This window comes from Hypanus sabinus, chromosome 9 (genome assembly GCF_030144855.1).
Source record: "Hypanus sabinus isolate sHypSab1 chromosome 9, sHypSab1.hap1, whole genome shotgun sequence".
Taxonomy (NCBI): Eukaryota; Metazoa; Chordata; class Chondrichthyes; order Myliobatiformes; family Dasyatidae; genus Hypanus; species Hypanus sabinus.
In genome coordinates, this window is record NC_082714.1 from 149,895,794 (window position 1) to 149,923,753 (window position 27,960).

A 27,960-nucleotide genomic window follows, 5' to 3' on the forward strand; every position below is an offset into this window, starting at 1 on the left:
GAACATACAAATCTTAACTCTCAAAATTTCTCCTTTGAAGCCCTCCCACTTGCCAACGACATCCTTGGCAGAGAACAACCTGTCCCAATCCACACTTTTTAGAGCCTTTCTCATTTCTTCAAATTTGGCCTTTTTTCCAGTTTAGAACCTTAACCCGAGGACCAGATCTATCTTTATCCATGATCAAGTTGAAACTAATGGTGTTATGATCATTGGAACCAAAGTGTTCCCCTACACACACTTCCATCACCTGTCCTAACTTGTTTCCTAATAGGAGATCTAATATTGCATCTTCTCTATTCGGTACCTCTATATATTGATTTAGAAAGCTTTCCTGAATACATTGTACAAACTCTAACCCATCTAGACCTTTAACAGTACGGAAGTCCCATTCAATATGTGGAAAATTAAAATCCCCTACTATGACAACTTTATGTTTAACGTAATTGTATCTATTAAACAGATTTACAAGGAGTTCAGCGTCAATATTTTGAGTTGATTTACAACACCACCAGCAACATGTTAATATCTTCAAATTCCAGTAGACTAGCTCCTTGTCATTAATCTCAGAAATGAAAACCTACTCTTACCAAAATGACTTTAAACTGTAATTAGCAATAAGATCTTTCATAGTCCATTATCTCAGACCTATTTTTAAAAGTATATATCTACAAATTACTCGAGGATATCATTGTCAAGCAGAAAGTGTTACCCAAACCTGTGCATTTAGAATAATAAAAAGGGCTGTTTGGCATTAAATTATTAAGTAGTTCCATAAAAATCTGTAAAATTTTGTACCAAAAATTAAACTAAGCTTCGACAGCAATGTAGTACATCTTTTTAAAAAAAGAAAAATCTTATTTTTGCACTGCAAGGCACTTGAAAAGTTTTGGTTAAAATTTTAAAAAGGTGTGTATTAATAAATAGAAATCATTACAGCAGCACGTTTTATCTCTGGATTCCAGCAAAGGGAAAGGACTGGTATTGGATACCTGAGCCAGGACAACAATCAATTCATGAACTGACACTCCCATAATCCATAATCAGAAGGACAAAGATCCACTTGAATAAAGATTAATAGATGTCACTTCAATGAAATGCAAAAGAGGTGCTGTTTTGCTCGTGGTTATGCCTTTCATAACTAATTCACTATGAATTAGCCTGCCTCTTCAGACTCATGAGAAATTCCATGACGAAGCTTGACATACAGGAGTTCATCCTAGAGCCTTATGCAAATTCAGCCCTCAACTACATTGCAGTCTTTGAAGTTGTTCCTTGTATACACTGCATGCCACACTTTCATACTACAATTCAGAAACTGGCTGAGAAATTTTTCTGTGTTTTTTAAGTGAAGATTTTTCTTCCTAATCAGCAAATTTGAGCTACAGATAAAAATAAAACTAACTAAGCCAAATGCTATTAACTGACTGTACAAAGCAGGGAAATCTGACTAGATGTGATGTGGAGAACTAACTGCAGCATGAGTGAATATCTTACTACTGACAGTTGAAAAGGGGTATTTCAGCATGTTACTTGACAAGGAGAAGTCATAAATTCACTTTTTAAAACACTACTGAGGAAGTGTTTAGGAAAACACTTATTTCCCATAGAAATAAGGAATTGTAATTGAATCAAAATTCATTAAATTAATATTTTTTTAATTTTTCAATAACAGAACTGAACAGGAAAAGAAGTGTTCAAGGCAATTCTTGATAAGATCATCATTAAAAGAAGGTTCATATTTTTTTAAATGGCAATACACAGAGATGCACTTTTTAAAAGCTTGAAAGTAATATTGCAAATTATAGAGTTTACATTGCTCTCATAACAACACTGATATTCTGTGCTGTACTAAGTCAAAGGATTTAGATTGGATTTTTAATAATGCATTGTACTAAGATCAAATAAATCAACCTGTCCTCTTGATGGCAGGTATGTGTACACAAATAATCTGAGTTATACCTCAGTGATCTTATTTAGAATAATAAAGTTATGCTAGGTATTGCATCACTAGCTCCTTGATTTTGGATTGATTCAGTACAGGGTATGACCCTCATTAGACCACTGGATAAGTGGACTTGTCACTAAGACTCAATTTGCTGATTTCAGAAAAGTAAATGTTAAATGTGATGGACAGTCAAAAGCTGTGTACACATCCACCAAGATCTCACCAAGATATAACAGAAATGCTAGATTCTGCAGTAACAAACAATCTGCTGAAAGAACTCAGTGGGTCAAGCATCACCTGTGGTGGTGGGGGGGGGGGGGGGGGGGGAGAAATCAATAATATTTCTGGCTGAAACCCTGCATTAGGCCCTGACACAGTGTTTCAACTCAAAACATCACTTCCCCACAGATGCTGCTCAACCTGTGAAATTCTTCCAACAGATTGCTTAAATATCATGTTTGATAACGATTGCCCAGAATATAATCAATATTCCCACATAAACTAGGATATCTCTACTAGCAAAGGTCACTGAGAACTTCAAAATTAAGTATTCTTAAAATGAAGCCTTGCAGCTAATTTAAAACTGATATATGTGTAACTGGTTCATGACAGGGGTTTTACACACCACTTGACCTTAATGAGCTTGGACATCACGATAATCCGATATTGAACTTATAATGTCACTTGCATATTAAAATACACCCAGTAGAGTCTTAGATTCAATTTAGAAGGAAATTAATTTACTAGCAGACCACTTTCCAACATGTCACATGCATAGTGCTGTGTCTAAAGAACACAAACGGGTATGATAAACAGGTACAGTTTTAGAAATACTGAGAAAGCATAACAAATAGTTAACACCATTACAAGTAAACGTACCACCAACTTTCTCATCATACAAGCAGAGAATAAAACATGGTAAAAATGTAATTTTTTGTCTAATTTAGAAGCTGCATTACACCACATTTTAAAACTGCGATTTATAAGCAGATCAAAATAAAATTTCTTTGCCAATTCATAACAGCCCCAGACCCTTAATATTTTGTTATCTTCCAGATGTTCAATATGATGCTACACAGTGGAGTTCGAACATAGTGCATGTCTAAGGTCCTGGCTGTGACAAGTATTTAGTGCTTTTAATACACTAATTTTCTGTCAATTTGATGTACACTTTAAACATTCGGAAGTACATGTCGGCCTTAAAAATAGAGCAATTTTGTCGACATAGCTCATACAGAGCTGAAGGAAATTTGGAAATACTCCAAAATTAGTTTGGGGTTAGGGTTGGCTATCATTGGACAAAAGAGAGAATAATGTTACTCACTGATACAGGAATAGGCAATGAAAAGCAACACATGACATCAACAATTTCCTACAAACATGGATTGTTCTCTTTCTGCTCCAATGGTTTCATACATTGGTGCATCCAGCTTTTAAGGCCATGTTCTGCCTTTTATTCAATGCACTTCAATGTACTGCAATGCACTTTTGGACAAAAATGACATCTACTAAGTAACACTTTTGAGCTAGACAACCTGTGCTAAAATGTTTTCTACTAGCAAATATTAACTAAAATACACTCAACAAAAATGGAGCTCTTATTTTCCCAATAAAATTAAAGCACTAACAATAATTTCTCCAAAAGGAAATTTGACACATTCCCATCAGTAGAAACTATGGGCTACAATGATCTCCTGGAGGGATCTTCATGGTTAGGTTCCTGATCCAGAATAAACAAGCAAAAAAAATTGCAGATGCTGGAAAATGAAAAAGAGCTTTTGACCCAAAATGTTGGGATGCTGCCTGCCCTGCAATGTCTCTTTTCCTCACTTTCCGATCAGCTGTTTTTATTTAAGCTTTTGCCAACTATTCAAAATGATAACCATGAAATGATCATGGTGTAATGCAGCTAGATTAGATTATGAAGCATCAGAGTATGAACCAGGCAGACTCAGATGTTACTATACCTGCTCTTTACTAGAATTGGCTAAACCAGGTTTCTTCTTCTTTTTCATGGGACTCAGTGCATCATCTTGTGGAGAGTGTCCATTTGAAGATGGCTGGGGGCTAAGCTGTTTTCGTTTTAGACCCGTACGTTCTCCAGAACCAAGATCTGAAAGATAAACTCAAAACATTAAATGAAGAAAATTTCATCCACTCATGGCAGCAAAATTAAAGAGACCTACTGGGAAAAAGCAACTTCCAGTGAGATGGCTTTTGATGTTACTATTGAATTTATGCAAAGTTCATTTATGTTTCCATTTACAGTATGTCTCAAGTATCTTTGCAAAATACACCAAAACAAAAATCAATTATTTGTTGACTACCCTCACCCATTTCTCAGTAGTGTAACAAACATTTGCAACTATCTTCAGCACACTTGAGTGCTAAAATCTTAATGAACCATAGGGCATTTGTAGTGTTAGTAATCGGAGTATTATTACATAAATAGAAAATGGCACCTTATCAACCATGGGTTCAACTGTCTAAAGAAAAACTGAAGTAGGAATCTTAAGAGTAAATTAAGCAAACTTTTTCCACCAAGGAAACAGACTGTGGAATATATCAACAGGGAAGTTTTCTGCAATTTAGGCAGGATAAGTACAAGGCCCATTATGTTAGAAGACAGAAAAAATAAATACGCCAAGAAGAAAATGTAAGCATTTACTCTGGATAACAATGAGCTGAATAAACATAATACTCATTATGTTTCTGAAAAGTCTGCACTTATGAAACAATGGCTAACATTCATCTTGATTTTGCAGTCAGAATTGAACCAGCAGTTCTTGTTATTCATTAAACTGTAATTGGGTATCAGAGAAGTCTTCAGTCACATGACAATCATTACACTCTGCAATACTAGCAACAACATGTCCCCTTAAACTACACTTCATTACTTTTTACATCATCTCCAACAATTAAACCACTAAAGGAATAAGGATCCACACTTCTAAATGTCTTGCATTGGAAACGTTGCCAGTAATAACTAATATTTATGATTTGATACAAATTACTTTTGTTTTAAAATGATCAGGTCTTTACATGTTCTGACAGCTTACATCCATCTACCACAACATTCTAACTTTTTCTCTTGGAAAGTGTCTGCTCTAAAAATATCCCACAACATCCAAGACAATGTATCTGAAGTTCAGTAATCTTTTTAAATATCTTTTTTGTTAAGTCTTTAATGGCATTTCATTATAAACCACATGCACGCAGATGTTTCTTGCTCCAAGGCTAGTCCAGTACATTTCCACCAGATGATTTTCTGTTCAGTTATTTTAACACTAAGTAACTCTATTAGCTTTATCTTGCAGATGTCAGCTCAGCATTTTCATTCATTTAAAGTACTTGCATTAAGAAATTTATGGATATACGATAAATAAATATTTGCAACTACAAAAGCAGTTTTCTATTTTGGGCAGAATGTTGATACGGAGTGTCTGCAGAGAGATATAGATAGGTTAAGTGAGTGGGCAAAGGTCTGGCAGATGGAATACAATGTTGTAAATGCAAGGTTATCCACTTTGGAAGGAAAAATGAAAGAGCAGATGATTATTTAAATGGTAAAAAATAATTGCAGCATGCTGCTGTGCAGAGGAACTTGGGAGTGCTTGTGCACGAAACACAAAAGGTTAGTTTGCAGGTGCAGCAGGCTATTAAGAAGGCAAATGGAATGTCGGCCATTGCTAGAGGAACTGAATTTAAGAGCAGGGAGGCTATGCTGCAACTGCACAGGGTACTGGTGAGGTCGCACCTGGAGTACTGCATGGAAGTCTGGTCTCCTTACTTGAGGAAGGGTATACTGGCTTTAGAGGCGGTGCAGGAAAGTTGTTTCCACTGGTAGGCAAGACTAGAACTAGGAAACATAGTCACAAGATTCGGGGGAGTAGATTTTGGAAGGAGATGAGGAGGAACTGCTTTTCCCAGAGAGTGGTGAATCTGTGGAATTCTCTGCCCAATGAAGCAGTGGAGGCTACCTCAGTAAATATACTTAAGACAAGGTTGGATAGATTTGTGCATAGTAGGGGAATTAAGGGTTATGGGGAGAAAAGGCAGGTAGGGGAAGATGAGTCCATGGCCAGATCAGCCATGATCTTATCGAACGGTAGAGCAGGCTCGATGGGCCAGATGGCCTACTCCTGCTCCTATTTCTTATCTTCTTATGAGTGAAAATGTAACCCAAATGAATGGTCATTTTATGAGCCATTATTCCCAAAAGATAACAAATATGAAATAAATCTAGGACCACACAGATTACCACTGAAATTGGGGAATAAGCAGTGGAATGTTTTACATTCTTTGGGAAGGAATCCTATTACTGACAACCAAATCAAATACACATTTCTTATTTAGTTAGTAACTAAGCTGAAAAGAGCTAATTCAATAGTGATTGCTATTATAAAGTATAATCAAATCTTCATAATTTTCCCCATCACATTAGTTAATAAACTTTTTAATGACTAATTACTTCTGTCTCAACAGGGCAATAAGTTCACTCAATATCCCAAACTAATATCTCAATGTTTCTTTTTCCCACTTAGACCAATAAGCTTAAAAGGTCTGCAGTTGACTACAACACCAACAGGATGGACCACCCCCACGGCTAAAATGCTCTACATAACGAGAGTTCTACTTTGCCATTCTACTTACTAAGAGAGTTCTCCTCAGTAATCCTAGCTGCAGTTTACATTCCGTCAGAAGCTGACATAAATCAGGCACTTGAGATACCAAATGCTGCCATCACCAAACAGTCCACTACAATGCATTTCAAATCATAGTCAGGGACTTCAAATGTTGAAGTGTTTTGAGAGGCTTGTTTGAAGAAACCTGTACCCAATTATCATCAGCACATAACTCGCACCACAAGGGGTACCAAGACACAAGGCCACTGCTATACTATGATTAAGAATGCCATCTGTTCCATGTCCAATCTGCATTGTAGGAAATCTGATGATTGCCTGTCTTACTCTTACCTCTTACAAAGTGAAATCAAGCAACATAGCTGCCAACAATGCTTTGATCCCAGGTGAGCTCAATACCTTCTATGCTCACTTTGACCATCAAAAGATGGAGGAAGCTTCATGAACTCCCACCGCCTCTGATGACCTTGCGACTTCAATCTCTGAAGCCTTCACAGAGATGAATCTACCAAAAGCATCTGGCCCAAAAGGTAAGTTAACCAAGTACTAAAGTCCTATGCTGATCGACATGCTGGAATATTCACCGATATCTTTAACCTCTCACTTCGGCAATCTGAGGTCCTTACCTGCTTCAAGCAGGCTTCAGTTATTCTGGTGCCTAAGAAAATATTAACCTGCCTTAATGAATACTGTCCAGTAGCAATTACATCCACTGTGATGGAGTGTTTTGAGAGGTTGGTGATTAAACATCTCACATCTCAACTCTTGCCTGAGAAGCAACTTGGATCCACTCCAGTTTGTTTATCAGCACAACAGGTCATCAAAAGATGCCATCTTATTGGCTCTTCACTCAACCCTGGAACATCCAGACAGCACAGATGCATATAGTAGAATGTTCGTCATTGACCATAGCTCAGCATTCAGTACTATCATCCCCTCAACACTAATCAATAAGCTTCAAGACCCTGGCCTCAATACCTCCTTGTGCAATTGGATCCTCAATTTCCTCGCTTGCAGACCCCAGTCAGTTCAAATTGGCAACTTCTGCTCTACAATCTCCATCACAAGGCTGTGTGCTTAGCCCCCTGATCTACTCGCTTTACGCTCATGACCATGGCTAAGCACAGCTCCAATGCCGTATTTAAGTTTGCTGACAACATCACTGTTGTTGGCCAAATCAAAGGTGGTGACGAATCAACATACAGGAAGGAGACTCTAAATCTAGCTGAGTGGTGCCATAACAGCAACCTCTTACTCAATGACAGCAAAAGCAAAGAGCTGATTCAAGAGAAAGAAACCAGAGGCCTATGAGCTCATCCTCATCGAAGGATCAGAGGTGGAGAGGGTCAACAACTTTAAATTCTCAGTGCTATCATTTCAGGGGACCTGTCGTGGGCTCAGCACGTAAGTGCAATTACAAAGAAAGCACAGCAGCACCTCCACTTCCTTAGGAGTTTGTGAAGATTTGGCATAATATCTAAAATTCGGACAAACTCCTATAGATGTATGATGGAGAGTATAATGACTGATTGCATCATAGCCTGGTATGAAAACATCAATACCCTTGAATGGAAAATCCTACAAGTACTGTATATGGCCTAGTCCAGCATGAGTGAAGTCCTCCCCATCACTGAATACATCTACATGGAGCACTGTTGCAGGAATCAGAGATCTCCACCACCCAGGTCATGCTCCCTTCTCACTGCTGCCATAAGGTGACACAGGAGCCTCAGTACCCACACCACACCAGGTTCAGGAACAGTGATCACCCCTCAAGCATCAGGCTCTTGAACCAGTGGGGATAACTTTACTTGACCCATCACTAACTGTTCCTATAACTTCAGTTTCAAGGCCTCTTCATCTCATGCCTGGTAATATATTTTTTTGCTTTGTATTTGAACAGTTTGTTGTTTTTTGCACATTGGTTGTTCGTCCGTCCTGTTAGGTATGGTCTTTCATTGATTTTATTATGTATCTTGGATTTAATGAGTATGCCCATAAGAAAGTGAATCTCAGGGCTGTACATGGTGACATACATATACACTTTGACAATAAATGTACTTTGAGCTTTGAATTTTGAAAATGCAGCACAAAAATATGGTTAAGGTACTTCAGCTTCTGAGCACTGGCTTCTACCGTTAGACTGCAGCTGTCCAATTGGTTCTGCAATACTCAGAATGGGCAGGCTTAAGAGCACAATGTACTCTTGAGACCTTTCCACCAATGCTGGCAGCACTCATAGTGCTTAAATTCAGATTCCTGACCAGATTATCTATGAATGCCTTCATGTCACTCCGTCAGGTACCCAAAATTCAGATTTATATTTATTTATCATATATACCATACAACCATATAACAATTACAGCATGGAAACAGGCCATCTTGGTCCTTCTAGTCTGTGCCAAATGCTTACTCTCACCTAGTCCCACCTACCTGCACTCAGCCCATAACCCTCCATTCCTTTCCTGTCCATATACCTATCCAATTTTTTTTAAATGACAAAATTGAACCTGCCTCTACCACTTCTACTGGAAGCTCGTTCCACACAGCTACCACTCTCTGAATAAAGAAGTTCCCCCTCATGTTAACCCTAAACTTTTACCCCTTAACTCTCAACTCATGTCCTCTTGGTTGAATCTCCCCTACTCTCAATGGAAAAAAGCCTATCCATGTCAACTCTATCTATCCCCTCATAATTTTAAATACCTCTATCAAGTCCCCCCTCAACCTTCTACACTCCAAAGAATAAAGACCCAACTTGTTCAACCTTTCTCTGTAACTTAGGTGCTGAAACCCAGGTAACATTCCAGTAAATCTCCTCTGTACTTTCTCTATTTTGTTGACATCTTTCCTATAATTCAGTGACCAGAACTGTAAACAATACTCCAAATTTGGCCTCACCAATGCCTTGTACAATTTTAACACCAAAACATAGTGATATGTGCAACTTGCATTAACAATCAGCAACCCAAGAATACGCTAGCGGCACCCAAATGTTTTACCACCCATCCCAGCACCAACATAGCATGCCTGCAATAACACAAAATACAACAAAACAGAACATACCAAACAACAAAAAAAAGCTCCACTCCTTCCCAACACATACACCCAATTACATACCCTGTCCTGAACCCACAGTAGACTCATTCAGACACTGAGCTGCAACTTTCCCTCCAGTGGACTTGCAGAAATTGGCAGACCACTGGGCCTCAACCTCTGAACTTCTGATTGACATTCAATCTTTGATCTTTGGTATTGACCCAGGACTCAGAGTGGGTGGCAAGGTGTTGTCGCGGTGAGTGCAGCACTTACAGTAAAGGCGATCCAAGTTCAATTCCTGCCGCTGCCTGTAGGTTCTCCTTGTAACCATGTTGGTTTCCTCCGGGTGCTCCAGTTTCCTCCCACAATCCAAAGAAGTACTGGTTGGCTGACTAACTGGTCATTAGAAATTGTCCCATGATTAGGCCTGGATTAAATCCGGATTGCTGGGCGATGCAGATTAGAAAGAAATTTCACATCACATGCCGGTGATAATAAACCCGATTCTGAAAGGGGCTAATCCACGTTGAACCTCAATAAGTTAAAAAATGATGATGAATAAGGATCCTGGATGACAGCCTGAACTCTGGGCCTCAAACACAGAATACACCAATGATGGGGCCTCAAAAGCTGGGCCTCATATCAGTAATTCTAACCATTGCAGGCTGTCTAGCCCACAAATCTTCAATGTATGTGACAAGATTCACTTCACTGTCATCATTATGAAACAACTTACCTCTCTACTCAACTGCCATCCTTGATAATGCCCTTGATTTGATGATGATGTCGAATCAGGCCTGAGAGGCCAGTGTCGGGCATTTTCATGCTTTACAAGGTGTGGAACGAAAAACTGTGTGGTGCACACTCCTCACACAGACAAAATTGATTTATTTTGAGGAAACATAGAACAGAAACATTGGGCAGCTTGCTTTCTTTCTTTTCAGTTTGTTAAATTCAACAGGAACTGGAAAACATTCACAATGGTGAAAAATTTTACAAAAGAATATTTTTCCTTCTGAAGAATTTCCACCCCAAACTATGTCAGATTCCAAAAACAGTAGTTGCATTCATGCTTGGGGGAACAGGTGATCACTGAAATTTTTGTTTTTTTTTGTTTTTCCCTTTCAAAGTCACTAATCAAATGCAGTTATCACAATTATACAATTTCTGTTGAATACTTATGGTAAACAAGTAAATGCAAAGACTTAATTTGTTGACCAACAAAACTTGAATGATTTTACCAAGAGCAGATCCAATCTTCCATAGAAGCAGTCATTTTATCTTAAACCATAAGGCAGGAACTTATACTCTTTTGTCAAATATCTGACAAATTGACAACTCTATTAATAAGTCTTCCCTTAAAGGGAGAAATGCAATTTTACTCCTAATTTAAAAATATTGCACATACTTCTACAGATTTATCTGAATATTTCTAGTAACCTTTAAGTTCCTAGCTACTCAGTACAAAATACAATGACAATTGAGATACAAGAGAATGAGATGCTGGAAATCTAGAGTAACACGCACAAAATACAGGAGGAACTCAGCAGATAAGGTGGTATCTATGGACAGCAATAAACACAAACACAAGAACAGTGTCCTTATAAAGAGTCTCAGCCTGAAAAGTTGCCTATTTACTCTTTTTCCATAGATGCTGCCTGACCTGCTGAGTTCCTCCAGCATTTTGTATGAGTTGCAGATGAATAAACAGTTAACTTTCAGATTGAGAAATTTCATCAGGACTCTTGATGAAGGGCCTCGGCCCAAAATGTCAATTGTTTCTTTCTCACCATAGATACTGCCTGGCCTGCTGAGTTCCTCCAGCATTTTGTGTGTTACTAAGAATAGAAACAATAGTCACTAAATATGAAATAGATTATTAAACTTTTCAGAGCATCTGGGAACTTAAACCACACCAATTGGTCAATATTTTCTATGGTCAAAATTGAGTATCACTAAATTCTAATACCCCTAACTGTTCCATTGTTCTAGGATCAGTAATGGCAAGTTAATATCTGCAAGATCTGCATTTCTAAAGCTAAAACTTACTGTTGAAACCTTGGCATTGTTTCATACAGTTGGTATATCCAACATTCAACTGCGAAACTTTCTGAAACTGAGCCAGAAAAAAAGCTGCTGGAGATTGCAAATTTGAGGGATAACTGCATGGAATGGACAAAAACATCATTGCTACATTATCAATTTGAAGGGGGGAGAAGTGGCATAAAATTGTCTAAGTACTAGATGTGGTTCAACGCATTTTCTAATATAAAAATATCTCCAGTTCTCCAAAGTTTTCAAGTCACTATAAAATATACCATTTAAAAAAAAAGGCCATTAAAACCAGAGAATATATACTCTTAAAACTACTTTCACTCTGCATTTTTTTTTAAATTGCAGCAGATTATACAGACCACTTCCCACATTCCAGATTTTGTTATTCAGCACGATAGCAACATAGAATGATGAAACCTTCAAAAATAGCTGTAGAATTGAACTGGGAAAAAACAACATGCTCATTGGAAATTCATTGCTACATTGTCTGATGCTGGCTTCTTCAAACTAATTAATATCTCAGCTGTAAAGATGAGAATTTCAGATAAACCTAAATGTGGATTCATATCCTAGAGTTCCACAGATGGAAAACATGCGTAGTGTGCACAGATTAATATGCACAGATGCATTAGTGGGCCAGTCAGCATAAAACACTTCTACTTATGACTTCTACAAGATCAGAGTGTTTCTGCCAAAGATTTCCTGCAACACTATCTTGCTGCTAAGCAACCTAGAACATTTAATTTAAAATTGATACTTCCAGTGAGATGATGTTACATATTAACATTTTAAAAGCATCAGCCTATACAGTTGTATTCAACTAAAGAATTCCTATAATGCATTTTTAAAATATTTGTTCACATACATAATGTAGTCATCATTTGGAATACCAGTCTATGCTGCCCCTCCCTAGTTGTCCTTGTAAGATTTAGACTCAGCTTGGAATAATTACATTGCAAAAACAGAAAAAGCCAATGTAGCAAATGGATGAAAAGATATATCCAGGCAAGAAATTCTACATATGGTTCTAACCAAGCCTAAATAAAATCTGTTTTCCAAGTTTCAACTCAAATTAATAACAGCACCACTCATTTTACAGGCCCTTCAATGTATCAAAATGATCTTAAAACACAAATTTACAAGGGTATCAAGTTCAATTTGACACCACTGCTTAAGGTCTAGTGACTAAAAGCTTAGTCAAAGTGATACTCCTTTATTTACAAATACAGTTTGGTTAAAAAGAGGAAAGGTGCTCCAAGGATTGAATTGCAGAAAATGGACTTCAGCAGGCGGAGCAATTGCTAGCACTTGCAAGGGAATAAAAACTGGGTCACTGAAAGGACAAGAGAATGTCAGAGATCTCACAATGTCACTCAGTTAGGAATGGCAAGGTCTGAAGGCATTGAAGGATGAAAATTGTAGAATTGTAGAATAACCATAATCCAATATAATACAGCATATAAGCAGCTCATGATAAACGATTTTAAGGAGAGCTGGGACTGCAATAGGGCGAGTTTCAGATAATGTACGAGCCACTCTACATGGGACAAATAACACTCTTGCAGACGCCACAGTTTGGAGCAAAAAGCAAACTGCTGGAGAAAGTCAATATGTCAGACAGGATCTGCAGAGGGAAATGGATAGTCGACGTTTTGGTTCATGACCCTTCGCGAGAGAAAGAATGCAAGTCTTTCACCTACCCCTAGATCTGGTTGAGATCTCCATTCCCTCCTCCTCAACCTCTTCTTCCTCCTCTTCCTCCTCTTCCTCCTCCTGTTTAGGCAGGTCCTCTGCCAAACTATACAAATGAAAAAGAGAGACCAATAGCTTTAAACAAATATTGCAAAAAACTATAATTTCTTTAAGCACAGCAACATGGAAACAGTATTTGGCAAAAACATACATTTTTCTCAAATGCCACACGAAATGTCATGCTCCTCCCAAATCCTTAACCTGAAGCACGTAACCTAATCCAAAAAGAAACCTATCGCCAACTCTGTCGTTTCCTTATTTTCAAAACAGTTTCACTTTTCATTTGTCCAATCTCTCAGGCTAACAAGGCATAGCCTTGGAATTTTTAGTAGTGTTAATTATCCTGTTTTTAAAATTCCCCTCCCAGACTAAACTGCCAGAGTTTCTCCAGGCTGTACAAGGCTGTCTGTATTCCTCCAATTTTGATCTTTCGGCAGTCTGATTTCTTCCACTCTGCCAATCCAAATGCAATGCTAACTATATTTCATCTGTCAAGATCCAAGGACTGAGAATCACTCATGGCCTTGTAAACCCATTTGCTAGATGCCCTTTAAATCTTACTTCTTTTCACCATGTGTTTCACCTACCTTTGTATCTAAGAGCAGTGCTGCTGTTTGAGAAACTGCTCTTAGTAAAGTGGTCCAAGGCCCTTCCCATCTTGAAAACACACACACACAAATGTAATTTAGTGTTATTGCTGAAAACTAAAGGGACAGGTATAAAGATTAAACTCCACAGATTGACCAAAAGACATTGGAGCAGAATTAGGCCATTCAGCCCATCAAGTCTATTCCACCATTTCATAATGGCTGAACCTGGATCCCATTGAACACCATGCACCTGACCTCTTGTCATATCCCTTAATGCCCTGACCAATTATGCATGAATCTATCAACTTCCGCTTATACCTATGGACTTTGCCTCAACCACAGTCTGTGACAGAGTATTCCACAGACTCACCACTCCTTGGCTAGAAATAAAGTTAGGCCTTTTCATTTCATTAAAAAATGATCAACTGCTTAATGTCATAACATACAAGTTTATCCCAGCTTTGGTATGGCTTGTACATACAAACAAGTCAACAGATAGTTATTTCTCTGACTAGAGCCTGTTACTAGTGATGTGCCACAGATGCCATTGGTGAATCCATTGAGGTTTGTCATCTACATCAATGATCTGGATGATAATGTGGTAAACTGAATCAGTAAATTTGCTGATGACACTAAGATTGGGGGTATAGTGGACAGCAAGGAAGACTATCAAAGCCTGCAGTAGGATCTGGACTAGCTGCAAAAATGGGATGAAAAATGAGAGATGAAACTTAATGCACTTTGAGGACCAACCAGAGTAGGTCTTACCTGGTGAGCAGTAGGGCACCAAAGTAGAGCAGAAGGATCTGGGAATGCAGATTCCTAATTCCTTAAAAGAGGAATCATGGGTAGATGGAGTCATAAAGAAATCAACTGACATACTGGCCTTCATAAATCAAAATACTGTATACAGGAACTGGAATGTTATATTGAAATTGTGTGACATTTTGGTGAAGCCTAATTGGAGTACTGTGTGCAGTTTTGGTCATCTACTAGGAAAGATGTCAATAAGATCAAAAGAATGTAGAGAAATTTTACAAGGATGCTGCGAGGACTTGAGGACCTGAGTTATAGGGAAAGGTTAAATAGATAAGGATTTTGTTCCCTAGAACATTGAAAAATGAGAGGTATAAAAAGAGTGAGGTTAGAACTAGAGGTTAATGGTGAAAGATGAAATACTCAAGGGGAACTTCTTCACTCTGAGGGTGGTGAGAGTGTGGAACGTGCTGCAGGCAGAAGTGGTGGATGGGGGGGTCAATTTCTACAATTAAGAGAAATTTGGAGAGGGGTATAGAGGGCTATGATCTGGGTGGAGGTCAATGGGACTAGACAGGTTAAATAGTTTGGCACAGACTGGATGGAGCAAGGGACTGGTTCTGTTCTGTAGTGTACTGTTTTACAATTCCAAGGATTAACTTATTGGCTGCTGCACGGCTGCAGCCATCATCTGCTACCTGGGAACCTGTTTTGCAATTGCACTTCCGACTTGCAAGTAGTTTATAGAAACAGAACCGTACTGCAACCTGGGATATCGCTACTGTTCTATCTACTTGCTCACAATTTGGTTCAATATTTTCAATGACTATATTCTCTTTAAATGTTGAGCAAGGACAGAACTTTCAGAAGAAATGATGAATCCCAGTATATAGGAAGTGGAAAAAAAAAGAAAAACTGACTAAGGAATGGGCTATGAAATTGGCTACAAGTTCCTTGAGCAGAAGGTTTGGAAAACTATTTATTTGTTCTTTTTCAAATCATTTGTACTCAATCACAATGCTTTACTTTCAATATGTTATCTCTTCAGAGGATTTGTCCTGGGTCCAGCACATAAATGCCATCATGAAGAAAGCACAGCAATGCCTCTACATCCTTACAAGTTTAAGATTTGGCATGACACCAAAAGCTTCGTCAGACTTCTATAGATGTGTCTGGAGAGTAAGTTGATTGGTTGCATCATGGCTAGGCATGCAATCACCAACGCCCTTGAACATAAAATCCTACAAGTAGTGGATACAGTCCAAGCCACCATGGGTAAAGCTCTTCCCACCACTGAGAACATCTACACAGAGTGCTGTAGCAGGAAAGCAGCATCCATCATCAAGGACCCCCATCATCCAGACCATCCTCTCTTCTTGCTGCAACCATCAGGAAGGTGGTACAGGAGCCTCAGAACTCACACCACCAGAATCAGGAACTGTTATTACCCCTCTAGCTCTTGAACCAGAGGGGATAATTACACTCAACTTGACTTGCTCCATCACTGAACTGTTCCCACAACCTATGGACTAACTTTCAAGGCTCTTCAATCTCATGTTCAATATTTATTGCTTTTTCCTCTTTGGTATTTATACAGTTTGTTGTCTTTTGCACATTAGTTGTTTGTCTATCCTGTTGGGTGTGGTCTTTCATTGTTCTATTGTTTCTTGGCTTTACTGTGTATGCCTGCAATAAAATGAACCTCAGGATTATATATAGTGACATATGTATTTTGATAATAAATAAATTTACTTTGAACTTTCAACTTTATTTCCTGTACCATATGAGTCACGACAAGGATAATTATCTAGCCCTCTGACAAAACTGAAAAAATAACACATCTGGTACTTTCACGTTTTCCAGTCATTCTGACAGATACAGAATATCCAGTATGCTATATTAAAAAATTCACGAGAAATTTCTCTACAAAATGATGTAATGGGAGTTTACAGACTTCACAGTTTTAAAAAATATCAATTCAAAGTAAAAATGCAGAAGAGATGTCAAAAGGTAATTTATCATTAATTAGACCTCTGAACATAGCCAGGTACAGGAGAAAACAAACTGCAGTTTTTAAGTTTGAGTGGGTGACAGAAATCTGGTGATGATCAGATTTAGATGTCAATATTCAGTTTACGTCTCAACTGTACATTCTACGCCCCCAACTGAGAATGGTTGGTTGGTAGAGCAAGTGAATTAAGGAAACCAACTGAACCTCATATCTACAAGTCTGATCTTGCTATTTTACCTACAATAGATCACATGTTATTTTGATTTTGAATGAAACAGAAAAGCTGCAATGACTTATTGGCCACAGAATTTCTGCCTTATTCAATGATAACTGAGCATGTTACACAAGTGATGAAAGCAAATTGTTAATTACCCTACCTTGCAATCAGCAGAGGAGTACATTGTAACATAATTTTGCAGTAGGGAACCCAGTTTAGTGCTATAAAAAAAATCATACCTGTAATATTCACTGTGCCCACACAACCTCAAATAGACAATGGCATTTGTGGTTTCATTATGAAGTGATTCAGCATGAAAGAATACATGATGCACATTGTGTATACCTAGCACTGCCTATAACATATAACCATTTGTTTTTAAATCCCCAGTTCATCAGCTAACTGCCTCTTGGTTTTACAGAAACTGAATATACATGACTATTTAAATTTTATATAAGCAGATTGCCATGGAAATAATTTTCCCCCTGGATTTATTGGGTCTTTTTTTAATACAAAGCAGAAATCCTGCTTGCAGCGAGTAACTCAGCCGCTCTGCATGCACCAGTATCAACCATTTACTTGTCCTGAGTACACAGTGTTTACAATATGCAGAGTCTAAAAATGGAACCTGGCACAGAAGACTACTCCTATCTGTGCCTAAAATGGTGGCAGTCTCCATTATCACTTCGGCAATTGTCAAGCCTGCAAACCTGTACCACAAAACCATTCAAGACAGAATAAAGTCTGGTAATCAAAAGATATTAAGTATATCTTAGTGCAAAGCAAAACAACCACTAAACTACATGCAACCAACACATAATTCAGGAAATACTTCACATAGAACAGAAACAAAAGTCAACTGAACATCTCACTGGTATTAAATGCCAGCTAGAATCTTAAGGAAAACGCCTTGTGCTGTACATTGAAGGCATGTAAAATGCATTTTGTTCTATGCAGCTCAGCAAATCTAACCCAAAGTCTTAAAACATGATTTAAAAGATGATTGTGGGATTGAAATATTTACAGAGAAAGCAGCTCCAATGCAGATATAGCAATGGGAGGCTTGATCAAACTGGTTTGAGCCAGTTTTTTTACCTTGGTCATGACATCTGCTTTTCCTAGACATTGAATTACATCATTATTTTAATCAACTTAAAACAATTTTGCTTTGTGTCTTTGCTACAGAATTTATAACATCAAAATTATGTAGAACAGAGCTTAATGCACATCCCAAGAGGGATCTGGGCATAAGGAGTCATTGCACTGGGCTGTCTGTTCTTGTCTCACAGCTTGTACAGCATATCCCATCAACACCAAATATAAACTGTTAACAAAACAGAAGAAATTGCTCCTTTTTAGCCGTGTAGTGTATGTTACATAAATGACAGAGAATCACACCTTTTAACTGTTAAAAATATATAAAGTTCTTCAGCTTGGCTGAAATTACCTTGTTGTTGGTGGAACAAAGATGGAGGAAATTTCCAGAAGGCCTTTTTGAGTCCAGCTACTGTGATTGTCAATCTTTAATGTATTCTGCGCTGCTATTGGCTAAATGCTGCAAGGCGAGATACGATTGGCTTGCAGTGAAAAGCTGTACAGCTGCTGCTACCTTGTTACAGACAGCATCTTTCTGCATTGCAGCCTAGATTATAAGAAACAGGGAAGTATCTGTGCAGATTTCTGGCAAACAGATACACAGACTCTTTCAGGGGAGTAGGAGGGAAATTTAAGCTTGCCCAAAAAAAATCAACTGAACTGTTTTCAGTCATTTGTGGCACAGCAACGATATGGTCCCTCACAATTATGATGGTGTTGTTCTTCCATGTAGGCCCTTTCAGTGCAGCCATGTTAATACCCTGCTGCAAACACTGACAAAAGAATGTCTAGGTAGGTCCTGTCAATAAATACAGTTCTTCAGGTACAGCATCTGAGATTACCACTCTGAAGTGCACCCTTCTGCAATTAAACAAACTTGGGAGCCATGCAAAAATTAAGTATAATGTTACTGCTATATTTAAATTTGACAAAATGTTTATATTTAGAGCATCAGGCTGAATATCAGAAAGCACCTTTAAATCTGTAAATTGTATTTGAAACTTCTCATCCTAATAATCAAACCAATATCCACAGTTTCCAACTATCTAAAGCTTACTCATTTGATAGATAGGGTTAAGCAAAATAGCAAAAAAAAAGAAAAATTTGAAGGGAGAACTACTGAAGATTTGTCTCCTTTCCAAATTGGTACTTTACCAAATTCCTGTAGTGGAAATAGGGTAGCCATCTTGTACAATAGCATTACAACTCAACAATGTGGTGCTTTTTGGATGCTCACTTTATTGTTTCCTCACAGATCGTGTTCCACAACCCTTCCCCCACCTTCTGCTGCTGTCTGCCTGCACAGGTCCCACTTGAATCTGGCTCATGTTACAATGAATGCACATTACCAGGGAGAGCTGTTTAGCACACACTCATTGTCTTGTCCCTGAGTGTCCCTATGACGAACAGTCTTAATAGTGTTTAACAGCTCAAGTCCTCCTTTCCTCATATACTCTATGGCATTAAAAAAAACCACAAGATCTACATACATACTTCCTGATCTAGCTAATGCAAACACCAATTCATATTTTTAGCCATTTACACAATGTCAGCAATATGTTTGTCACAGACAAGCTGGCGGTCAAATCGTGATCATAAATTAAATATGTATGTAACATTATCATAGCCCAGGAAAGTTCCACTGCTATTTGGGAAATACAGCAAATTCTGCACACACTGTTGTAGTGGATATAAATGTTACAAGACTAGCACTTTAAAAATTTACAAATCAAAAATAAAACTTAAAACACAAGCAAATTGTTTTTGCTAGAGAAGAAACAGACCATTGAAAACAAAGTTATATCAGTGCAACTAAAAAGACAAATATTTAAAGAAACTTGTCATATTGTGGACAAAGATAACAACACAATGTACCTGTGGGAGGGAAAAACAGACAGACTAATGTTAAACTCGGGGTATATAGGGGGAAATCACTGTTATCATAATTCAACATGAACAACAATGTTATGAAATGAAATTTAACCCCAAGCCACATGCACGCTTACAACAGCAGCAGATCAAAAGCCTAGTGATGGAGACAGGTATTAAGGAGCCTACCAAAAAAGGCAAATCAGAGTCAAGTAGGGAAAGGAAACATCTATAGAAAAGCAACACAAGTGAATCTGCAGATGCTGGAAATAAATAAAAACACAAAATGCTGGCAGAACTCAGCAGGCCAGACAGCGTCTATGGGAGGAGGTAGTGACGACGTTTTGGGCTGAGACATCATCTCGACCTCTTCCCATAGATGCTGTCTGGCCTGCTGAGTTCTGCCAGCATTTTGCGTTTTTATTTTTTTTATCTATAGAAAAGAGTTAGCAGTTAACGTTTCGGGCTGGAACCCCTGCCCAAAATGTCAATTGTTTAGTCTTTTCTATGGGTGCTCCCTGGCCTACTGAGTTCCTCCAGCATTTTGTGCATGTAGCTTGGATTTCCAGCTTGTGTAGATTTTCTCATTGCAAGTAGGGAAATTCAGGTGTAGACAATTGCCAATGTTGTAATGCTCAAGTTCCAGAAAGATCAAAAAGCTTGAATCTGAGTAGTGCTGACCTATCATGGAGTTGCAAGACTGAATAATAAAGTTAGAACCCCAGCAAGTGAAGCAGAGCATGGGAGAATATTCCCAGGAAGGATTTTGAGTACTTAAAGACAGAAGCAGTGAGCATGATGAGCCCAAAGATGAATTTACCTTGGCATTCAATATGAGTAAGGGATGCACGGGAAAGGAGATGCATTGACCACAAGACACAAAAGCAGAATTGGGACATTCATCCCATCAAATTTGCTTTGCCATTTGATCATTGCTGATTTATTTTCCCCTCTCAACCCCATTCTCCCTGTAATCCCTGAAAACTGTACTAATCAAGTAACTCTCAAACTCCCACTTTAAATATACCCTATGACTTTGCCTCCACTATGTCTGTGCCAATGAACCCCACAGATTCACCACCATCAAGTTAAAGAAATTCCTCCACATCTGTACTCTAAGGGTAAGTTCTTGTAATTTGAGGCTGTGCCCTCTTGTCTTGCTCTCTCCCACCATAGGATCACCCTCTCCATGTGCACTCTCTCTAGGCCTTTCAATATTCAATAGGTTTCATTAAGATCCCCACCCATTCTCAGCTCCAATGAGTACAGGCCTAGAGCCATCAAACACTTCTAATACGTTAAACCCTGCATTCCCAGCATAGTTCTCATGAATCTCCTCCTCTGGGCCCTCTCCAATGCAACCACATCCTTGGATATGGGGCCCAAAACTGCTCACAATATTCCAAATGGGTACATTTCCCCATGACCCACCACACTCTACACCAGGACAGTACACTTACCTCCTGGCATGTCAAACTTTTCAATAATCTAGAAGGTACAAAAGAGGCATGGCATAGACATTATTTCACAACATGTACCGGTGATATTAAACCTGAATTTGATTCTCTTCCCTTTCCTGGATGATTTGTGCTCCAACAACACTGAAAAAGTTCATCCATGCCAACTGCACATGGGTACAAACATGATTGGTACCTCACACACCGTCTTGCAAATTCATTCTACTCAATTATTGTACACGGTGACTAGTGTGTATACCACCTACATGATCCACCAGTGCAGCAATTCACAACAGACCTCCCAAACCTGTGATTTCTACCACTTAAAGGACAAAGGCAGCAGAACCATGCAAACAACACTTTGTTTGAAGAGGAAAAAAGTCACAAAATGTCCAACCAAATGGCACCAGGTGAGTACCTTCACAAGTATTTCAACAGTTCAGGCAAAGGACTCACAAACGCTTTAAGGGCAATAATTATTGGCCCTGACTGTTGTAGTAAGATCCTGTGAATGAACATTAAAATCTCTACAGGCTACAAACAATGACAGCATTTTGGGAAGGGGGAGGGAAACAAACAAAAATCCTGAATGAAATGAGTGCTTGAGTAGAAACACAATGGCAAAATCCCAGATGTGGAAAGCATGGGTCTTCATAAGAAAGAGTTCAGCTTAACGTTGAACAGAATGGCAAGGATGTGGAGGCAAATGAGGACTGAAAGAGAGGCATCAGGCTATCACAAGTGATACAGCAAGTCACCCAATGCTAATCACAAAGATTCTATTCATGACTTTAAACTGGTGAGGGTGGGTCAGTACCATTACAAAAGGATATAAAGGGTTCCAAAGTTACTTTTTTTAAAATGCAGTTTTAACCTTGGATGAATGTCCCTAACTGCTTTAACATCGCAGGAGGCTAAAAAGTATAGCCACTGGAGATGATTTTTTTTATTAATGCACACATTAGGTTTAATATGGCATATGAGAGAGACAGTAAAGACAGAGAGGGTGTAAATAGAAAGGAAATTCAGGAAAACAGCACCCAGATCCCTGAAATCGTGGTTCCATTACTTGACCAAATAAAAATAAAGGATGCCAAAGATCCAGAATTGCAACAGCACAGAACCAACAAGACTTTGGGTTTAGCAGAAACTGCAAGGTTAAATGAGGTACAAAATTGAGGATTTGCAAATCAAGGATTTTGAGAATTAAGGTATTGCTGTGTCAAGCAAAAGTGCGATCACAAACACGATAACGTTCAGTAAATGGAAGCTAAGCTATAGGCTGCAGTCTTAAACAAGCTTAGGAAACCAGTCTGGAAAGCATTGAAATAGTCAAGAATGGAGGCAGTAAAGATATGACTAAGGTGCCAGCAGTAGATGGCCAGAGACAGATAAGCTATAGAGGTGGATAAAGCTCATTTTGGTTTCTCAGAAGACACAAGAAATTTATTTTGGGGTCAAATTAGTTGAACAGCAAGAATTGCGAGCTGGATTCACTGACAACAGTGGCGTTCATCTTCATAATATTCCATTTCTTCAGGGATGGGTATTTTTTTTTAAAAAAGACGTGATAAATCAGATACATTGCAGGAAATGAGGGAGATTTGTGGACCCAATTTCTATCCAGATAATGTTCAAAGAACATTTATTATCAAAGAATATATACATTATACAGCCTTGAGATTAATCTCCTTCCAAACAGTCACAAAACAAGAAACCCAGAAGAACCCATAAAAGACATACAAACACCGTCTGTGCAGAGAGAGAGAAAAAATCCTGCAAATAATAAAAGTAAGCAAATAGCATTTAAAATGAATTGTGAGATCTCAGATATGAAGCCTAGAGCTGCTGCAGCAGGCCGCAGCCTCAGTTCAGCACAGTGGGGTAAACTTCACAGAACCCAATTTCATCGAAGATTGTATTCAGGTGAGAAAAGAAAGCAGCCAAGGCTAAATTCTTGAAGGCCTCCACGTGTAACAATTCAGATGTGTAAAGATAGGTCTTGGTAGGCGAGTCTATGCCGTTGGCTGAGAGAGAGCAGAATGGAACCATCTGTTGACTAATACACACAACTGGGTGAGACATATCAAAAAGAATGGATAGTGTTGAGGGTGAGTCATATCAGAAGCCACATGTCATTTAGATCTGCAGTGTATCAGGGCTGGGGAAGGAAAACAAAACTACAGATTTACAAATATGGAATTTCGTGAAGGATGAACAAAAATGTGGGAGGATGGTATTCATGACTAAGTAGCAATGTCAGTGCAGTGGGCAGAATGAACGTCTTATTGATGAAACTGCAACACTGTACTCCTAACAGCACTGTCCCACTCAAGTCAGAATTCTAAGTGTACAAACTAGACTACTACTTGCAGCTATTGCACTGTGCAATGTTAAATTTTATATTTTCCCCCAATTTACATATATGAACACCAGCTCCATAGCAAAGAAAGCCCAGCAGCGTCTCTACTTTCTGCGAAGACTGAGTAAAGTCCATCTCCTACCCCCGCCATCCTCATCACATTCTACAGGGGTTGTATTGAGAGCATCCTGAGTAGCTGCATCACTGCCTGGTTCAGAAATTGCACCATCTCGGATCGCAAGACCCTGAGGTCAGCTGAGAAGATCATCCGGGACTCTCTTCCTGCCATCACGGACATTTGCACTACACACTGCATCTGCAAAGGAAACAGTATTATGAAGGACCCCATGCACCCCTCATACAGTCTCTTCTCCCTCCTGTCTGGGAAAAGGCTCCAAAGCATTCGGGTTCTCACGAACAGACTATGTAACAGTTTCCTCCCCCAAGCTATGAAACTCCTCAATACTCGAAGCCTGGACTGACACCTTGCCCTATTGTCCTGTTTATTATTTATTGTGAAGCCTCCACTGTTTTTGTGCACTTTACGCAGTCCTGTGTAGGTCTGTAGTCAAGTGTAGCTTTCTCCATGTTGTGTTTTTTTTACATAGTCCAGTCTAGTTTTTGTACTGTATTATGTATCACCATGGTCCTGAAAAACGTTGTTTCATTTTTATTATGTACTGTACCAGCAATTATGGTCAAAATGACAATAAAAGTGACTTGACTTGAATGGTGAAGGTCTGGAATGTATTGTCATGCAAGCAGTGAGGTAGCCTTAATTTTAAGCAGTCAAAATTAGATTTTATTTATTTGTTGAGATACAATGCAGAATAGGCCCTCCAGGCCCTTCGAGCTGCGCTGCCCAGCAATCCCCAATTTAATCCTAGCCTAACCATGGGACCATTTACAATGATCAATTAACCTGCCAACTGATACATCTTTGGACAGTGGGAGGAAACCCACACACAGGGAGAACATTCAAACTCACTACAGGCAGCGGCGTGAATTGAACCCAGTTCGCCAATACAATAACACTTTGTGCTAACTGCTACGCTATGGTGCTGCCCCAATCATCTGAATGAAAAGGCAGGGAAACAGAACTGGCAGGGTTGCTCTTGCCTAGAGAGAATTCAGATTCTGAGGGACAAATTGTCTCCTTCCATTCTGTGAAAAGCCTTAACCCATTCTCAGATGAATATAATCCAACTCTGACTAGTGGACAGTAATACAGATCAGGGGTTCAAGATGTAAGAATATCAGAGTTTAACCTGGTGCCCCACTGCCAGGAATAAAACTTGTCAAACCCTTCTGGACTCAGCGGGCCTATTCCATATCAATCTGCACGTCCATTAGCTCAGCGAGCAAGCTAAAGTAAGAAAAATTGGTTAACCCAAAACCTTATTAGTCATGAACACTACACAAAAAACAATTTTTAAAATGTAATTCACAGCATCTTGACTTACCATAAATCACATCTTGATGTATACTTCCTTTGTGCACATTATAGATTGGGTTTAAGAAACTTAAGATACCAGGTGGTTGCAAATGGAAAGTGGTGGGGCCAGTTCCCCAGTTCTTAATCAAATTTGCAATCAGTTGTAAAGTTAAATGAAAGAGAGCATGTTTTAACTAAGTGGAAAGATGGTGTAGACTAACTGTTTCACGATCATTCCATTCAACTGGTAAACATCTGCTGCATCTTCCTTCCTTGCAACATTACAATGCAAAAGCAGTTAAGTTCAGTTCTAGGCCAGTTACTTTGCAGTTTCTTAAGAAAAAAAGACAGACTGCAAGCACAGCACACATTGGCTGAAAAGTGCCAATAAAGCAGCTAGATATGTGGTTCTCCCCACGATTTTCCACACGGGTTATTCCTGATTGCTGCTATACCACATCAGTGACAAATAGTTTTTCCAGTCTTCCCACCCTTGTCCATCCCCCACCACTGCAGGGTTGGGGGGGGGGAGGGGAAAGCAGCAAGAGAGAATTAGCCTCTCAGTTTTCAGTTCATGATGACGTTTGCCTGTGTAGCTAATGCAAAGAAGCCAAGGTAAATAAATAAGTAGATATTTTTTCCTTGTAAGATGGCATTATAATTCTATATCATTAAGCTTTCATGATTATTGTGATTATAGTTAATTAAAACTGGAAAAGATATTGTAAAATGTAGATTTATTCTGCTGCAATAGGCATGTAGACATTTACACTTCACCATGAGGGTGTGCAACTTCCATTTTGGACCATATTTGTGTGTCTATCGTGGTGTAGCTGGTACATAACCTCAACTCAGACTTAAAAGCTTCCAGATTCAACTGCAACTTGAGAATATCTTCTCAAGTGGATGCAAAAGATCCTGTGGCACTATTCAGAAAAGGTGGGGTATTTTCCTAAAGCCTTGAACAATATAACTCAAAGTTAAGAAAATAACAAGTTATCAGGACACCAATAGGCAAAAGAAAATCTGCAGATGCTGGAAATCCAAGCAACACACACACACACCCCACCCCACCCCACCAGGACAAGCAACATCAGGGTTATTCATGGGAGCTTACAGAGGGAAAATGTATTGTTACATAGCTACCATACTTCAAGTGCTCTTTGCTGGGTGTAAAGTGATTTGGAATATTATGAAAAGCATGATATAACTCAAGTTTCATTGGAGAGCCAAATAAAGCATATTCAAAGATGTAAAAAATTTAAAAGCTGCAACTTCACTGTAGAAATTTTTTTCCCCATCTGAATTCCTACAATATTAATCCCATTCCACAAGAAAATAACTTGATGAGAGAAGAACCCATAAATATTCAGATAAGAAATAATGGAGACATGAAGGGCGGATGTTCATAAGCCATAATTTCCTAATCAGGGAGAAAACCTTAGTCAAGCAAGTTCCTGCAGAAATAAAATCCTCAGTTTTTCTAAACCACAGTTCACAAAACAGAAATTGGTGCAGTTGACTGACAGATTGAGGAGCCTTAACTATTCCCATAAAATTCACTGTGCCATTTAGCACATGAATTAACTGCATTCATCTCTTTAAATAGTTCATTCATGAGCTTCTGAATGCACATATATGTGACTCAGCATGTCTGTCTGTCTTGCACAAAAGATATTCAATATCACATTCAGGTAGAACTCCCTCTAAAAGCAGTCTGGTTCTGGGCTGTGCTCATACATACACTATAAGCCACCTCTGATTTCTGATACAATTTCAAAATTTCAGGGCAGAAATCCCTTCCCATGCCCACCCCATGTAATTTGCCATTTTGCCTTGACACTAAAGTATACTGAACTATTATTGTTAGAGGAACAGATCTGATTTTAAGTGTAATAGCACAATCTGTGTCCTACCTTCTTGAATGACGATGGTGATCTTGTTTGCAATTCAAACTAGCTATAGCCTGCCTTGATTCCCTGTAGGGCAGTAGCCTTCTTCTGTACTGCTTCTTCTATTTGCCCACCAACAAGCATGTGACTCTGCTACACAATAGGGCAAGGACCTTCTGTTAAAGAGAAGGCCACTATAATTGACTAGTGAGCATCTAAACTCAGTGAATCAGAAGTCAATTTCCCCTTCTTAAGGAATATTTATAATAACACTGATGATTACACTTTAAACAGAGCCAGTACTGAACAAGATGGCAGTAACATGTGACCAAGGAAAGCAAAAAGTAAAAAAGTCTGTCATTGTAGCTGCTCTAACTACTTGGACTGCTAGTTTGCATAGCAGTCAGGCCATTAGAGTAAATGGAAACAATCTTTAACACTTTAAAAGTACATAAAATAAACTGTTTACTGCTTACCTCTGTGGTTGCATTGTACTGTAACACAGGGTTAAGTCAATACTTTATAAAAACATGGTGGACAGTAACAGTAGTCAGAGAAGGGCTTGGCACATAAGCTTGATGATCTGTCAGTCTCCAAAGTACCTGAAATGTAATTGGATGGGCTTCTTTACCAGCCTATAAAATTGAAGCTGATTGGCTCAAACACTTCCTGAATGGTTACTTCTGCACAGCATTTACAGACAGAAACCATTCTGTGAAAAGAATTTAAATTTAAAGATTGGCTCAGTTTCAGAAGCAGAAAGCAGAAATATCAAAGAAGAAAATGCATATCAAACTATTGAAATAAACTAGAAAGCTAGGAATGTCCTGTAGTACTCT

At 38.7% G+C, this 27,960-nt stretch overlaps 1 protein-coding gene across 8 annotated transcripts in view; it reads right to left on the reverse strand.

Moving 5' to 3' along the window:
* zmynd8 (zinc finger, MYND-type containing 8) overlaps positions 1 to 27,707 on the reverse strand; it is a 102,600-nt gene extending 74,893 nt beyond the window's left edge. For all 8 annotated transcript variants that reach the window (XM_059980794.1, XM_059980799.1, XM_059980800.1 and 5 more), the window contains exons 1-3: positions 27,598 to 27,707; positions 13,386 to 13,483; positions 3,916 to 4,061 (exon numbers count right to left, since the gene is read on the reverse strand). In XM_059980794.1, coding sequence (XP_059836777.1) covers positions 3,916 to 4,061; positions 13,386 to 13,483; positions 27,598 to 27,611 — 258 coding nt within the window. In that variant the 5' untranslated portion in view covers positions 27,612 to 27,707. The remainder of the gene's footprint in view (positions 1 to 3,915; positions 4,062 to 13,385; positions 13,484 to 27,597) is intronic.
* Positions 27,708 to 27,960: the final 253 nt, after the last annotated feature.